General features: G+C 33.8%; 1 protein-coding gene across 1 annotated transcript; it reads left to right on the top strand.

The window, feature by feature from the left end:
• Window positions 1-1015: 1015 nt before the first annotated feature.
• On the top strand, window positions 1016-8644 carry LOC139867042 (ATP-dependent DNA helicase SRS2-like protein At4g25120). The gene is made up of 28 exons (XM_071855360.1): window positions 1016-1146; window positions 1242-1283; window positions 1375-1538; window positions 2003-2204; window positions 2301-2357; window positions 2448-2553; window positions 2637-2770; window positions 3227-3301; window positions 3409-3534; window positions 3616-3747; window positions 3842-3925; window positions 4007-4120; window positions 4218-4318; window positions 4416-4482; window positions 4658-4708; window positions 4797-4874; window positions 4951-5157; window positions 5274-5312; window positions 5631-5702; window positions 5813-5899; window positions 6242-6298; window positions 6437-6633; window positions 6727-6820; window positions 7293-7343; window positions 7538-7600; window positions 7681-7740; window positions 7842-7904; window positions 8420-8644. Exons 1-28 carry the CDS (start codon window positions 1033-1035, stop codon window positions 8507-8509), a joined length of 2727 nt encoding a protein of 908 aa, XP_071711461.1. The 5' UTR covers window positions 1016-1032; the 3' UTR covers window positions 8510-8644.
• Window positions 8645-14936: the final 6292 nt, after the last annotated feature.

Genomic DNA, 14936 nt, shown 5'->3' with positions numbered 1-14936 from the left:
AACACAGGTATTGGACAACTATCAAATGAACAACGGGCTCGAATTTCCCAAAATTACAGAGCTGCGAAAGCTTTACTTGATCGGAAACGTCCACGAGACATGTCCGACGCTCCATATTTGATTCCGCAAAAGTATAACTTCTGGATCCCACTTTTTAGTTTTTACGATTGTTTTTATTAATTTTATTTTGATTTTGATATATGTTTTAATTTAAATTGTTTATTGTTTATGTTTATTTCTTAATGTTGTAGAATTGGCAGTGTAAATAGAGTGCCTCTTTCAGACATTTCAGTGAACACTCATAATGCGGTTACTAGCGGTATCAATAGAGTACCTCTTTCAAACATTTCGTCGAACAGTTACAGTTCGAATTCTGCTAGGAAACCCGAAGTGAATGAAAGTAGTTCTGTTGGTGAATCCAATTTTAAGGCACAATCTGATTTTAAAAAACGGGATGATGGTTTGTTTGGTGTGAACACGTTTTTGCACGATGATAATGGAAAGTTTCATAATTCATTTCAAACTCCAACCAAACAAATGAGTTATATAGGGAATCCGTGTGCAGATAATGCATCTGTTAACAAATTTGACTTAAGTGATGCTGACGAAACCCTAGACGATATTGAAGTAAGTTTGGACTCGTTTAAGACTCCAACCAGACCTTTATCGTGTGATGTGGATTACGCAGACGTATTAACAGTCGAGAAGAAGGAAAATAGTGATAATTATTCGGTTGAAATGAAAGTTGACAATTATATGGAAAATGATAATGAGAGAACTTCATTGGTAAATCCAATGGGACAGGTATCGTATGGTCGTTCAAACGAGCCTTCTACGATAATGCCTACCATATTTTTTGAAGAATTTGATGACGCCTTTTTAGCCGAAATTGACGAAATTTGTGAGTCTGGGACGAAGTCTAAGCTGATAGCTGAAAACTCTAGCTGTGATAATCAGTTGAAGAGCGCACATGTTGAAAATGATCTGGATAGAAGTAATGAAGGTGGATATAAAGCTTCGAAAACTGAAGGCATGCCTGACGAGTATGCAAAGTATATGCAGGGTTTAAATGATAGGCAACGTGAAGCAGCATGTAGTGATATTTCAGTACCTTTGATGATTGTTGCGGGACCCGGTAGTGGTAAGGTTAGATTTCTGTAATTCTTCTTTGCTGACACTTTTGTTTGTTTTCCTCAAACCGTGATTAGTTATTCATTTTGTAATCGTTTTTTTAATTTCAGACATCTACCATGGTAGGACGTGTTCTAATGCTTCTTTACAAGGTATTATAATTCATCAGACAGCTGGTTATTTCGTTTTTATTTGTCGTGTTGATCAAGAGTTTTATATATGTTTGTTGTGAATAAAAACTAGGGTATTGAAGCGTCTCACATATTGGCAATGACATTCACAACGGCTGCTGCTTCAGAAATGCGAGACAGAATTGGAGCAGTGGCTGGGAAGGCAGCATCAAAGGAACTCATGATTAGCACCTTCCACTCATTCTCATTGCAACTCTGTCGTTTACATGCTGAGAAGTATGTACACTTTTAATTTATTGTGAACATGAGTGGCAAAATGAACTGGGGTTTAAATGTGTAAATTTGTGGTATGGGTCATGTTGGGCTTGGTGGGGTTGACAATGGGTATGTAAAATGTTATTACAAAAGATTATATCAAATGAACAGTATGTAATTTTTAAGTAAAAAGGATTCAGGAGGTTTTATGCATTACAAATACACTTTCTGTGACCAATGTCTTAATTTCTAACAGTCACGTTAGCACGTTTTCAGTAATTTTTTCTATTGATAAGAAAAGGAATTTTGAAAACTTGAATGCAAGAAGCACTAAGTGCTATAATGCAGAAAAATATGTGTTTGATTATGGATGAGTGCTAATGTATACCTCTTGAAAAATTCGTATCACATGATTGTCATTCATGTCAATTTATTTACTTTATTTCATCCAGTATATACTCATTATAGCATCTTTTTCATTATAGGGTAGGTCGTACACCAGAGTTTTTGTTGTATGGTCAAGGACAACAAAGAAAGGCGGTCATTGAAGCAGTGCGTCTCACAGAGACTGAAAAGAACCCACAAACATCAGATACTGAGAAACCATGTGAGATGTCCAATGTCGTTGGTAACCGCCCCGAAGACTTTAGAGATAAGTCAAAGAAATGGTTAAAATTTGTGGCACAAGTAAGTCACCATGTCTCACATATGTAGTTTGTAATCAAGTTCATTTTACTCTTCAGTGAATTTATTAGCTTTACACTATTTTGAATTAAAATTCAGGCTAAAGCTTCTGGGAAAACATCTGAAGATTACAAGAAGTCAGGAAATGAGACAGGAGTAAGAAGGAATATATATAATCTACCTATTTATAGAATTTAAAGTCATCAGCTTTTGAATTATTATTCTGAATTTTATAATCTGGTGCAGGCTGCAATTCTTAAGAAATATGAAGACATATTAAGTTCATGTAATGCGTTGGATTATCATGACTTAATTAATTGTTCTGTCAAGCTGCTAACTGATTTTCCTGAAGGTTAGATATCTGCGGTTTAAATTTATTATTTTTCAGGTAGATATTATTATTGTTAACGTGTATCGATTGTATATCACTTGAAGTTTTTAAGGAGTGCCAAGAGTTGTGGCAAGCAATTGTAATAGATGAGTTTCAGGACACAAGTGCTATGCAATATGATTTGTTACGAGTGCTTGCATCACATAAGCGCTTAACAATTGTTGGAGATGAGGATCAGGTACGTAACTGCTACTAAGAGGTGGCAAAATGGGTGGGCGAGGTTGATTGGTTAATGGTGAGACTGGTAGTTCTGTTTCAGAGTCAGGCCAGACTGGAAAATGAAATGGGTGGATTGGGTAATGAGTCAAAACGGGTAATTGTTTCTTTAGATAGGATCGGTACTCTGGTTGGGTCAGGCCGAACTAAAACACTGTTACTCAAAACTGTCGTTGTTTTTAACTACTCCCTTTGTCAAATTTGGGCGTATAATGCACTTTGAGTGATTTTCAACCCATTTGATTCTAGCCAAGTAATTTTCCTGTTTGACCAGTTAGAGATATAAGATATCACCAATCGACCATTCATAAGTAGATGGGTCATAAACTCATAATTGCCATCTCTATATTCTATTCACCTAGGACAAGCCTCTTTGGTTTAGATGTTTTTAACATTGATCTTATAAATAATATTGCAGTCGATCTTTAGTTTCAATGGTGCTGACGTAAATGGATTTAAGTCATTCCGCAGAGATTTTCAACCTCACAGGGAGGTCTGACTAACACTTATTTGTGTGTGATTTATAACTACATGATATTTCAAGATTGAGTATTCTAAAAATTACCTCTTCTTGTTCTGTACATGTTTTTTTTTTTCCAGATTAGACTAAATAAGAATTATCGTTCAACACGTTGTATTGTTGAAGCTGCATCATTTCTTATACGGAATAATTCAAAACGATGTCAGTCAAACAAGGTTCTTACAGATAATTCCTCTGGTTCCAAGGTAACTTCTTTATGATTTATATATGTGTAGATAAGTTACCATGAGTTGTATATGTATCCTGATTTCGAATTACCTATTTAGGTTACTGTTAAAGAATGTTGTAATGAGGATGCACAGTGTTCTTTTGTTGTTGATAAGATATTAGAACTTACTTCGTCTGGTTCATCAGTCAAAGGCACTTTTGGAGAGATTGCAGTTCTTTATCGGAGACAGGTTAATCCTCTGAACCTATGTTATTAACTATTAGTTTGTCTTAATTTAGATAAATATAAGTAACAAACAATATTGTTTACATTCTATCTAACAGGTGTCTGGAAAGATGTTCCAAACAGCCTTTCGTGAGAGGAAAATCCCGTTTAATGTTCACGGAGTTGCGTTTTACCGAAAAAAGGTTAGCTAAAACAAATTATCGTATCCAAATCTGATATGGCGATTGTGTTTTATACTTTGATCATTGATTGGATTTCTACAGGTAGTAAGAGCCATACTATCTATGCTCAGAACAACGTTGGTGCCGTGTGATGATGGGTCATTTCAGAGAGTATTTAAGGCCCTGTTACCTTTAGAAAAAGACGAAAAAAAGAAGGTTGGAAATTATGAGTTAATTGTAGAAATATGGTGGTTTTATTTTCTTTGCCATATGGGTTCAATGTTAATTGTGTTTATCGTTTAAATCTTTGCAGTTAATTGATCATATAAATAAAGTTTCAACCGTAAGGAAATGCAGCTTCATATCTGCGGCTTCTGATATTCTTAGTGCTAAGATCTCTGGTACCTTCAAAAGGTTCGATCCAATATTAATTATGTACTCTGAAAAGTAAAAGCTCGAAGATATTTTCAGTTATGTTTGACATTGTATACTTCAATTTATCATCTTTTAGGACACATCTCACTCAAGGACGTAAGGTTCAGCAAACTCTAGAAATGATCTCTAAACTTGTTAACAGGGTAAGCACATCTTTCCACTAATTTATCATAAAATAATATTCTATTCTATAAATACCATTATAAGATAAGGGTTAAACATTGTTTTATAAGTCTTATTTCGGGTAAACAATTAGTGTTGTGTAAAATTAACGCAAGAAATGCAAAACTAATGATAGGTTTTATAATTATTATATAGGAACAATCTATTTCAGCTGTCATTACCGCAGTGGCAAACATGATACCTCAGGTATCTCTTTCTTTGAACATCAGATATTATATATTTAAGTTTCCATTTTTTAATATTTTAGGTTTTATCTTTTATATTTTTTTTACAGAAATACCTACTTGAGCAACGGGCTGTTCTTGATGCTGATGGAGGGAAACTGCTAAACGAAGAGCATGATCTTAGATCAGTTAGTTTTTCTTTACATAAACTTATATTTGTATTAAAAGTAGCCACTTGAATAAAATTTCTCGTTCTTCATGCAGGTTCTTCAATATCTATTGGATGATGTATCTGAGTTTCTTAAATCATACAACTTTGATATAGATGAGAACGATAAAGCTACTGAAGAAAAAGGGTGTGTGAATGTACTTAAAGCATTTATAGATTTTATATCTGAAAGGGAAACAGAAAACTTTCGTGCTAGGCGACATGATAATAATCATGCTGTTACTCTTACTACCATTCATCAGGTACATTTCCTCTTCTACCAGAATTTTCATTCTATATATTATTTAATCATTTTGTAAACCATTGAATTATTGAATTTCATCTAATTTTTTAATTTCATTCTTTTCTTGCTTGGTAGTCAAAAGGATTGGAGTGGGACACTGTCTTCATCGTGAAGGTATCAAAACACTTTTACTTATGCTTAAAAGCATCAAGATGGGCGTGAATTGACCAGCAAACACTTTCTAAACTTCCTTATTAAACTTTTATTAATATCAATTAAATAATGTATCAGTTAGGAGCATATAATATGTTACTTGTAAACTGAAGTATAGGTACAGAAAGATATGAGAGGTTCAGACTGTATGCATAAAAAATAATCCGTACTAGACTTTAAGCAACTTTCAACAACTTTTAGCCAAGTTCTTTAGTTATCTCATGTGTGATAAAATGCAACCCAAATGTACCCGATTGTTGAAAATGGTTTAACTTTCAGGCGAATGAATCTGAAATTCCTCTTTTGCATGAATTTAATGGCATAACGAAAGAAACTAGTGCCTCTGTTGAGGTAAGCATGCTCTTGAATGTATATTAACGTATCTCTATTTTTTACATCAATATATACGTTATTCACTTGTAAAGTACCCTCATGCATCTCTCTTTTTTGAACATTGATAGGAGGAACGGCGCTTATTATATGTTGCAATGACTCGTGCAAGAAAGAAACTTTTTATTCTATATATCACGATGGACTCAAATTGGCAGGTGAAGCATAATTAACACGATTCGATGATTTACAGTATCATCATGTAATATCTTGTTATGGGTCAAAACAGGTAGCATTGGGTTGGTTGAAACATCTTTTGAATAAAATCTCAGAATCTATATTAAACAATAGGTGTGTCAAATATACTTTCGACCCGTCGATCTTTTGTTCTAATATGATTACACTTTGGAAGACTTTCGACCCGTTGACTGATTTTACTCGTTTTGGGTCATATTCATATGACCCCTCAGAGATACAACATAACTCGTGTCGATGCATTCATAAGTAGATGGGTAAAAATGTAAAATCACCACCCTTAAAAGTGACTTTGCTTTTCTCAGGTTCTTCAACCTTCACGTTTTCTGAGAGAAATTCCTAATCATCTTCTTGAAATCCAGGTGCGTCTCATTTAATTTCTCAATATAAGGTCTAATATGTGTTTCAAGCACACCTGATATCTGATATATCTGATTCTGATATCACATTATAATAAAGGTCAATGTGGCTTCTATATAGTTGACTTTTCTTGTTTATAGGATGAGTCAAGTTCAGTATATCTTCAATCAAAGCATCGGGAAGTTTCTAACCAAAAGCCTCGAACTACTGGTGATCTGCAAGCCGAAGAACATGCAGGTGTAAAAATAGAAAAAGATAATAATAATTCATTTGATGAGGATACCAATGAGTCACATGAATCTATCTTTCCCTGCAACGGCAACGATTTCTTGAAAAGGTCATTTGAGATTTGAATGTATTATTTTGACATTCAAATTGCAACTTTTAGTATCATATTGATGAAGAAACCATTTTGTTTGAAATCAAACAGATTCAGCAGTGAAGAGCGTGCGACCGTTTCTCATTTATTTAATCATTGGGCAAAGAAGGCAGCTTTCAAGGAACCAAAGAGATTGCTCGACAAGGTCCCTTCTTAACGTTTCATTAATACGTAGTCAATTGTTAAATGTAGTGTAATTCTTAGGGGTAGTTTTCAACTATGGGTTGAAACTTGAAACAGGTTCGGTTGGGTTGACCCGGAAGCAACTGCATGTCCTCTTATTTTTACCTTTTTTAGATAATTATTGTGTTGAATATGACTGCAAAAGCTTTATTATTAGCGTTATAATCCAATTGCATAATGCATAAATATGAAATAATAAGATTTAGGGGGCTAAGTGCTATAATACACTGTCTCGTTTGGCTGGTTTGATCCTCTTTATATAGCCAAATCTTTTGATGTTACAAACATAATCGATATCAGTTCATTCGTATGTAAATGGGTCAAATTTGGTTCTTATAATATTTCTTTAACAATGATCATAGTTGATACTTCTAAATCTAATATGTACAAAAGATCATAGAGTCTAATTTTTTATTGTTTCTGGTTGTTGATAGGTTGCTTTTGTCATTGATGAAAGGCTTAGAGCGAAGAAGACTGCACAAAAGGTGACACAGTTGCTCTTGAATTACTATTATAATTATAATTATTAATTATTAATTATTATTTGAAAAGAAGTTGTTCTTGAATTATATTATTAATATATATCTTTTACCTGCAATTGAATATCTGTCAGCATTACTATCTTTTTAAAAACCTTGCCAAATTTATCACAAGTGAACTAAACTGTGTAACTTATCAGGATGTTCTTCGATCCCTGAAGTTATGTTTGAAGACTGATGAAGCATTCAAGTTTGCAGAAAATGTAGGTTCAACAGTAAACCCTCGAAATATTATTCGTTTGAAGTTATAATTAACGATCTTTTTTATTCTCTCAACCTTCAGGTTCTGCAATGGCTACAAATTCCTGCAGACAAGCGTGCATATATTACAAGGGAAAAACAGGTTCTCTTATATGTCTTTATAAACCGCATCATATACATGTAAATAATTGTGTCACTGTTCTAAAACATCTGATGGTTTTTTGTGTTTTTTATTTACTGTAGGAACATTTTCAGAAATTGAGAATCGAGAATGCTATGGAATCATCTGCAGCTACCTCTAAGCAGGTGAAGTATCATCTGTTTCTCATGATATTACATTAGATGTTACCATTTTGAGTCATTTACATGTGTATGGGTTGTTTCTTGTGTCGTATTCTTTCCAATGGGTCAATTTGAAAGGAAACTGCTCAAAAATCGCTTTGAAGGTCATTTCTAGTGCATAAAACCTCATAAATCGTTTTCTTCAAAAAGTTGGTTAATTATTGAACAGTTTATGATTTGAATAATTATATTTGAACATCTGATTATTTGTAAATGCTACTACAACTTTTTGAAAATAAGTGTTGCAGGAATGTAACCCATTTCACACATTAAAATATCCAAACTCCTAAATGCAACTATTTTTTACCCGTTTACTAACCCGCCCACTTGTACATAAATATATCAACTATTTACACTGCTTTTGCGACTAGAAACAGTGGTGAAACTAGAATACACAACTGTTGGTAATGATTTCTTTATTTTTGAGCTTACGCTCACGAAACTCATACTCATGTTTCTGCTGTGCAATTTGTGGACAGATTGCGTACCTACAGAGTCTAGGGTGCACTACAGTCCCAACTTCGCGTCTTCATGCATCTCGTTTAATCGAACAATATAAATCATTGTAGCATGATTTTGTAATCCTAAGAACACACTAGTGTTCTGTTCAGTTTGTGATAGCAAGATTAGGGAGGCACAACATGGTTGAGAACTTAAGATGAGTGATAGTTTATACTCTGTATCAGTTATTCGGTTTGAGTGGATGAATGATGTTCAAACTTTCAAAGTATATATATCAATGTGTTAATGGGTTTTCATTTAGCTACTATAGATGAATCACATTGTTGTCCCTAGTATTCTTACAGCTACTTGATATTTATTTTAAAATTTTGATGCGGAATATGTAAAATAATTATGTTAGAACTTTAATACTGTAGAAAAGGTAAAGTTTTTAGTGTAAAAATAATCTGGTGAGAGTGATTTTTTTTGTCTTAAAATGTATTGACACTTTCTTTGATCATATACGACTAGTGAAATTTGAAAATGAGACTTCTTGTCATGAAATAGTTATTAATCTAATACCATGCTAAACTCATTGTTGTATACATTCTAATTAACTATTAACTATTTAACTATATATATTAAATAGAAAATATTTCATAAAAAATGAACTCTTATTAATGAGGTGATAGCTGATCATGCTGCATGCGAATATTTAGTGAATGTATTTACATGCGAATGACAAAGAATTGGGATGATAATTGATCATGCTACATGCGATTATTTAGTGAATGTATTTACAAACATTTAACTCTTCAAGTGGAACTTGAGGGCATCGCCCAACAGTTTCCTCGTTTACTTCGTGTCATGGGATATAAAGAGGTCATGGTTTCAATCCTTAGGGATGACATGATTTTTTTTTAAAACAGATGAACACCAATAATGGTGGTATATATTGACAATATATGAAGGTTTTATCGGATTCGTTCACGGACCTCTACCCAGGAACATTGCCTGAATGGATGTGATCCCGGGTACCGTCAATCGGGGTCAGGTTTCCGCTCGAACGTGTGTGATACGTGCATGAGGGTCGTTGAAATAAATAATCCACTGATGTCAAAACATCGCCGTTAAAAGAAAAAAAAACTCGAGACCCCTCGGTCACCCAGAAAATGACGTAATTACTCAGCTTAATGGAGATGGTTAACGTATACATGTTTTGTTATTGATATTAACTTACTAACAATAAGTTTATAAAGTTTATAATAATTTAATATATTTTCTTTTTCTTTTAATTTAGCTATACATATACAATTTATAATATACGTTATTGATTGTAGCTTCTTTTTTATCTTAATTTATAAGTTATATTAAGTGATGTATTTATAAAATCGTCAATATATGTTTTATGTATAAAATCGTCAATATATGTTTTATAGAAAAGTAGAGATAGAGATAGAGATAGAGATAGAGATGATAAACTATTAGCGACAGGGGCGGACCAAAGAAGGGTGGGGCGCCCGCTCCCAGTGAATTTTCAATTTTTAGTGCAAATTTTTTCGGTTTTTCGATTTTGCACCCGGCGGAATTTTTTTGCCTCAAACCTTCATATTTTGCCCCAAAACCTTCATATTTTGCCTCAAAACCTTCGTATTTTGCCCAAAAAACCTCCAAATTTTGCTCAAAAACTCTATACTTTCTCCAAAACCTCCATATTTTGTAAAAAAAATCCCTAAGTTTTTTTAAAAAAAATTTGCCCCCAGTCAAAAAAATTTCTGAGCCCGCCACTGATTAGCGATACACATATACATATATGGATGAGATCAGATGTAAAAAACTCATTGAATTATATTTAGGATGTGAATATTTGTATTCAAGATATGTATCGCATCTAATCCTACATAAATAAAGGATATTATTTACCAAAGTTATAAGATAGGAAACCTTGCATGTATTTATAATGATCGATCATAAAACCATAGAGATACAACTCTACCTCACAAATTACATTCACAACGTATTAAAACAATGCTGAATCCGTCTAATAGTGGCTACGATGATAATGATTGCTTCGGTCTCCCATGTTTCATTATCGCAATTGTCATCGGCTTTATCACAGTTATCAGCGTGTCGATATGTTTTGCTGTTCTCAGAGTAGAATTTGGAATCATCCAAAAAGTTAATGTGGATGATGCGACTATCACACAATTTATGCTCTCACCAACAAACAACACTTTATACTACAATGTTGCGGTTAACATGACATTCCGTAACACATACAAACGATTCGAGATACATGTGGATGAAATTGAAGTCAATCTGATGTATCAAGGACAGAGATTGGGGACAAAAGAGGTTCTGGAGGAATTTTTTCTAAAACCTAAGAGGGAGAAAAGTAATGTGACCGCCGTATTAAGAGGTCAACAATTGTTACAGTATATTAACGGTGATGAGAGATTTGTATACGAATCGCAGGATAAGGATGGTGTTTATAACATTGGTTTGAAGGTAAGAGTTGTGACGCGGTCTAAAGGTATTTCGTTGAACAATGGCAAACAACAGTACGAGATTATTTGTAATAATCTAGAGGTTCCAATGAGTTCTGAAGCTAAGGTTTCATCTACAATATTTAAGACGTCTGAGTGTTCTAAGGTGATATATAATTAAGATGATGGTTCTAATAGGTTTATAGTTTTGTTAATTACTTTTCCTTATGAACATGCTCTGTATTAGGTTTTTATAATTTTTACTCATGGAACTAAGATGATGGTTTTAATAGGTTTGTTATTTTTGTCGATTACTTTTCCTTAATGATATTTAGCAAATATATTCCGATGATCATGTTCTGTTATCGCTTTTTTATACTTTTAGTAGTATGATAATCATATAATGTTCGGACTTATGATGGTTGTGATTTAATATTAGTCAATTAACCAATTCCTAATAGATCATAATCTATCGATCCGCAGTGCAAACACCAATCGTTTGCTTTAGCCCTTGAGTCGCAAAAACATTCACGCTGAACAGAGAAACCCTTTCCCCCCCAAATTGAATCAAACCCTAACATATAGGTGTTGTGAAAAGCGACACCGAATTATAGCAAACCGCTAGTAATACTCGAAATAATGACAATAAAGGAACACCAAGATTTAACGTGGAAAATCTCAATAGGGTAAAAACCACGGGCAAGGAAAGAAACGTTTCACTAATAAGAAAAATAGGAATTACACTTTCTCTCTAATTACAAGGATAAGTATCAATCTTTATATCTCTTGTAATTAGGAGATTAATACTCACAACTATCTATTTATCTACTAGAATACAAGATTGAAGAATGAATATGGGATGTATAAATGAGCTTACATGTTGCTCTATTTATACTAATTCAAGATGGTTAAATGGTAAATATTTAGTAGACAATTTGGTAGGTATAGTATGCCAAGTTTTACCAAGTCTTATACCACAATATACATGTGTGTATTTGACCATAGAATTCACCAACCAAGCCTCCATATTTGACAATCTCCCACTTGAAGATTCGATTGAAGCTCAATCAATCTTCACACGATAATTCTTCCTTGTCAATGATGTTGCTTACGTCTCTGCTAGGCCGCATGAGGAACGGCACCAAATAAACTTGTCACGGTTGATTGACTTTGTTAGAAAATCGGCCACATTGTCGTCAGTATGAATTTTCTGCACATCCACGGTTCCTTCTTCTACTTTCTCACGAACGAAGTGATACTGAACTCGTATATGCTTTGTTTTCGAATGAAATTCCGGATTCCTTGCAAGATGCAAGGCACTCTGGTTGTCACAAAATAAAGTGATATTCTTCTGTTTGTGCCCGAGTTCCTCCAACAACATCTTCAACCATACTGCCTCTTTAGTAGCTTGAGTAGCTGCTACATATTCTGCTTCTGTTGTTGACGTTGCCACAACTGACTGCAGTTTTGAAACCCAGTTTACTGTTCCACCACAAAGTTTGAAAACATATGTAGTGGTAGATTTACTTTTATCGATATCACCTGCATAATCTGAATCAACATACCCTTTGACAATAAATTCCGGTTCCCCATAACATAATGCAACATCTAAGGTTCCCTTGATGTATTTAAGGATCCTCTTTACCGCATTCCAATGCTCTTTACCAGGATTCGCCATGTACCGACTAACTACTCCCACTGCATGTGCAATGTCTGGTCTTGTACATATCATTGCGAACATTAAACTTCCCACTGCTGATGCATACGGTACGCGAGACATCTCCTTCCTCTCGTATTCACTGCTAGGACACATAACGGAGGATAACTTGAGATTAGTAGGAAGTGGGGTTGAGATTGGCTTACTATCTTGCATATTGAAGCGCTGCAAGACTTTCTTCAAATAATTCTTTTGAGAAAGCCAAACCTTCCTATTATCTCTGTCTCGGTGAATTTGCATTCCTAGAATCTTGTTTGCGGCACCCAAGTCTTTCATTTCAAACTCCCTAGCCAATTGAGCCTTCAGCTTATTAATACGATCTTTATTGGGGCCTGCAACCAACATGTCGTCTACATATAACAGCAAAATAACAAAATCATTGTCCCCAAACCTCTTGAAATATGCACAAGGGTCTGCATAAAGTCTGTTATATTCAAGGCTCATTATGAAAGAATCAAATCTCTTGTACCAACATCTCGGCGCCTGTTTGAGACCATACAGAGATTTCTTTAACCTGCAAACCAAGTTCTTTTTTTCTTGTAGTTCAAAACCTTCTGGTTGAAGCATATAAATTTCTTCTTCAAGATTTCCATGAAGAAATGCAGTTTTCACATCTAGCTGCTCTAGATGCAAATCAAATGTAGCACACATCGCTATAACTACTCGAATTGTTGTAAGTCGAACCACAGGAGAAAATATTTCATTAAAGTCCGTACCTTCTTTTTGAGCATATCCTTTAACCACCAGTCTTGCACGATACCGTTCCACTTGATCATCGCCATTTCGCTTGATCTTATACACCCATTTATTTCCAATAGGTTTTCTACCTTTTGGCAATGGCACAAGTTTCCATGTTTTATTTTTATGAAGAGCTTCAATTTCTTCCTGCATAGCTGTCATCCACTGAGATGCATCTGAATGATTTAGTGCCTCGCGAAGAGTTGTTGGCTCTCCTTCCTCTGTTAGAAGACAATATGCAACATTGCTTTCCATAATATAATCTGAGTGCCACCCTGGACGTTTCCTTTCCTGATTAGAAATACGATTCGCTGGAGCTTCATCAACGACTACTTGATTTTCATCGTGCTCTGGTACTGCTTCAGAAGAATCTTTATGAAATTCATTACCCACCTGTATCGGTATAGTTTCTTTTGAAGTGCTAACATCTTCAAGATCTTTGTCTTCTGTAAAGACAACATCTCTGTTGATGACTACTTTGTGGGCAGTGGGGTCCACAAGCGATACCCCTTAACTCCATCAGCATACCCCAAGAACAAACACTTTCTGGACTTCGGATCCAACTTTGTCATTTCTTGAGAATTGTACAATGCGTACACAGGACTTCCAAATACATGAAGGTCAGAATAATTAACTGGTTTTCCAGTCCACATTTCCATCGGTGATTTCAACTCAATTGCAGTTGATGGTATAACAACCCTCACTTTTTGACTTCTGAAATTACTGAAATGACCCTAGGGTTTACTGTCTGACTATACGTATTAATTATTTAAGGGTTGTTATATACACAATCAATTTAACGTTGACCAAATAATAAACTTTTATTCGACACTCACTGCTAATTAAAATTTATGCATTTCAATAATATTATTTATAACTATTAATCTATAAGTAATAAATAAAAAGTGACATTTATATAAATAATAAAACAATTGGGAACTAAATAAAAATAAATACAAGTCATGAATTAGTAAAAAGAAAATAATACTTATCATGTAGTAAATGTAAAAATAATAATAAACATAATAATAATAATAATAGTAATAATAATGAGACTAAAGAATCTTAAACAATTACATCCTTATGTTGACTAAAAATAAAGTATAAACTAGTACATCCTTATGTTGACTAATTATAAACTAGTACCACCTTTTTTTGACTAAAAATTATAAAACAAAATAAAATCATTAATTAGAACATCCTTATGTTGACTAACACTCTAATACTTGCACTATATAAACACTCCTAGACTCCTAGTTTCTCATTCACAAATCACACCAAAATCCTCTCTCAAAAACAATCTCTCCCTCTCCCTCTCTTGTGGTATTCGGATCTTCAAGCTTGTTCTTCGTGTTCTTCAAGAATCTTCAAGGAGTTCTTCAAGATTTTTAAGGCTTTGATCTTCCATCTTCATCGTGTTCATCTTTTCTTTGTTAATTATCTTGAATCTTCAAAGGTATAACATAAACCCTAAACTATTTACATAAACTTTAATCTTTGTTAATTCATATTCATATTATAAACTTGTTATTCATAAGTATATACATAAACACTCCTAGATTTATATATACATATATACATGTAAAAAAAATATATTTTTATGTATATATACGA

This window comes from Rutidosis leptorrhynchoides, chromosome 9 (assembly GCF_046630445.1).
Source record: "Rutidosis leptorrhynchoides isolate AG116_Rl617_1_P2 chromosome 9, CSIRO_AGI_Rlap_v1, whole genome shotgun sequence".
Lineage (NCBI taxonomy): Eukaryota > Viridiplantae > Streptophyta > Magnoliopsida > Asterales > Asteraceae > Rutidosis > Rutidosis leptorrhynchoides.
Note: the sequence above shows the minus strand (reverse complement) of the source record. Positions and strands in the feature narration are given on the sequence as shown.

What these genes read in the sequence shown, in the direction of transcription:
- LOC139867042 (XM_071855360.1), top strand. Translation starts at nt 1,033, where the DNA reads ATGCCTGACGAGTATGCAAAGTATATGCAGGGTTTAAATGATAGGCAA. An exon ending in ATTTTCAACCTCACAGGGAG is followed by an intron (nt 3,302 to 3,408) that starts GTCTGACTAACA and finishes TTTTTTTTCCAG; the next exon opens with ATTAGACTAAATAAGAATTA. An exon ending in ACACTGTCTTCATCGTGAAG is followed by an intron (nt 5,313 to 5,630) that starts GTATCAAAACAC and finishes TTTAACTTTCAG; the next exon opens with GCGAATGAATCTGAAATTCC.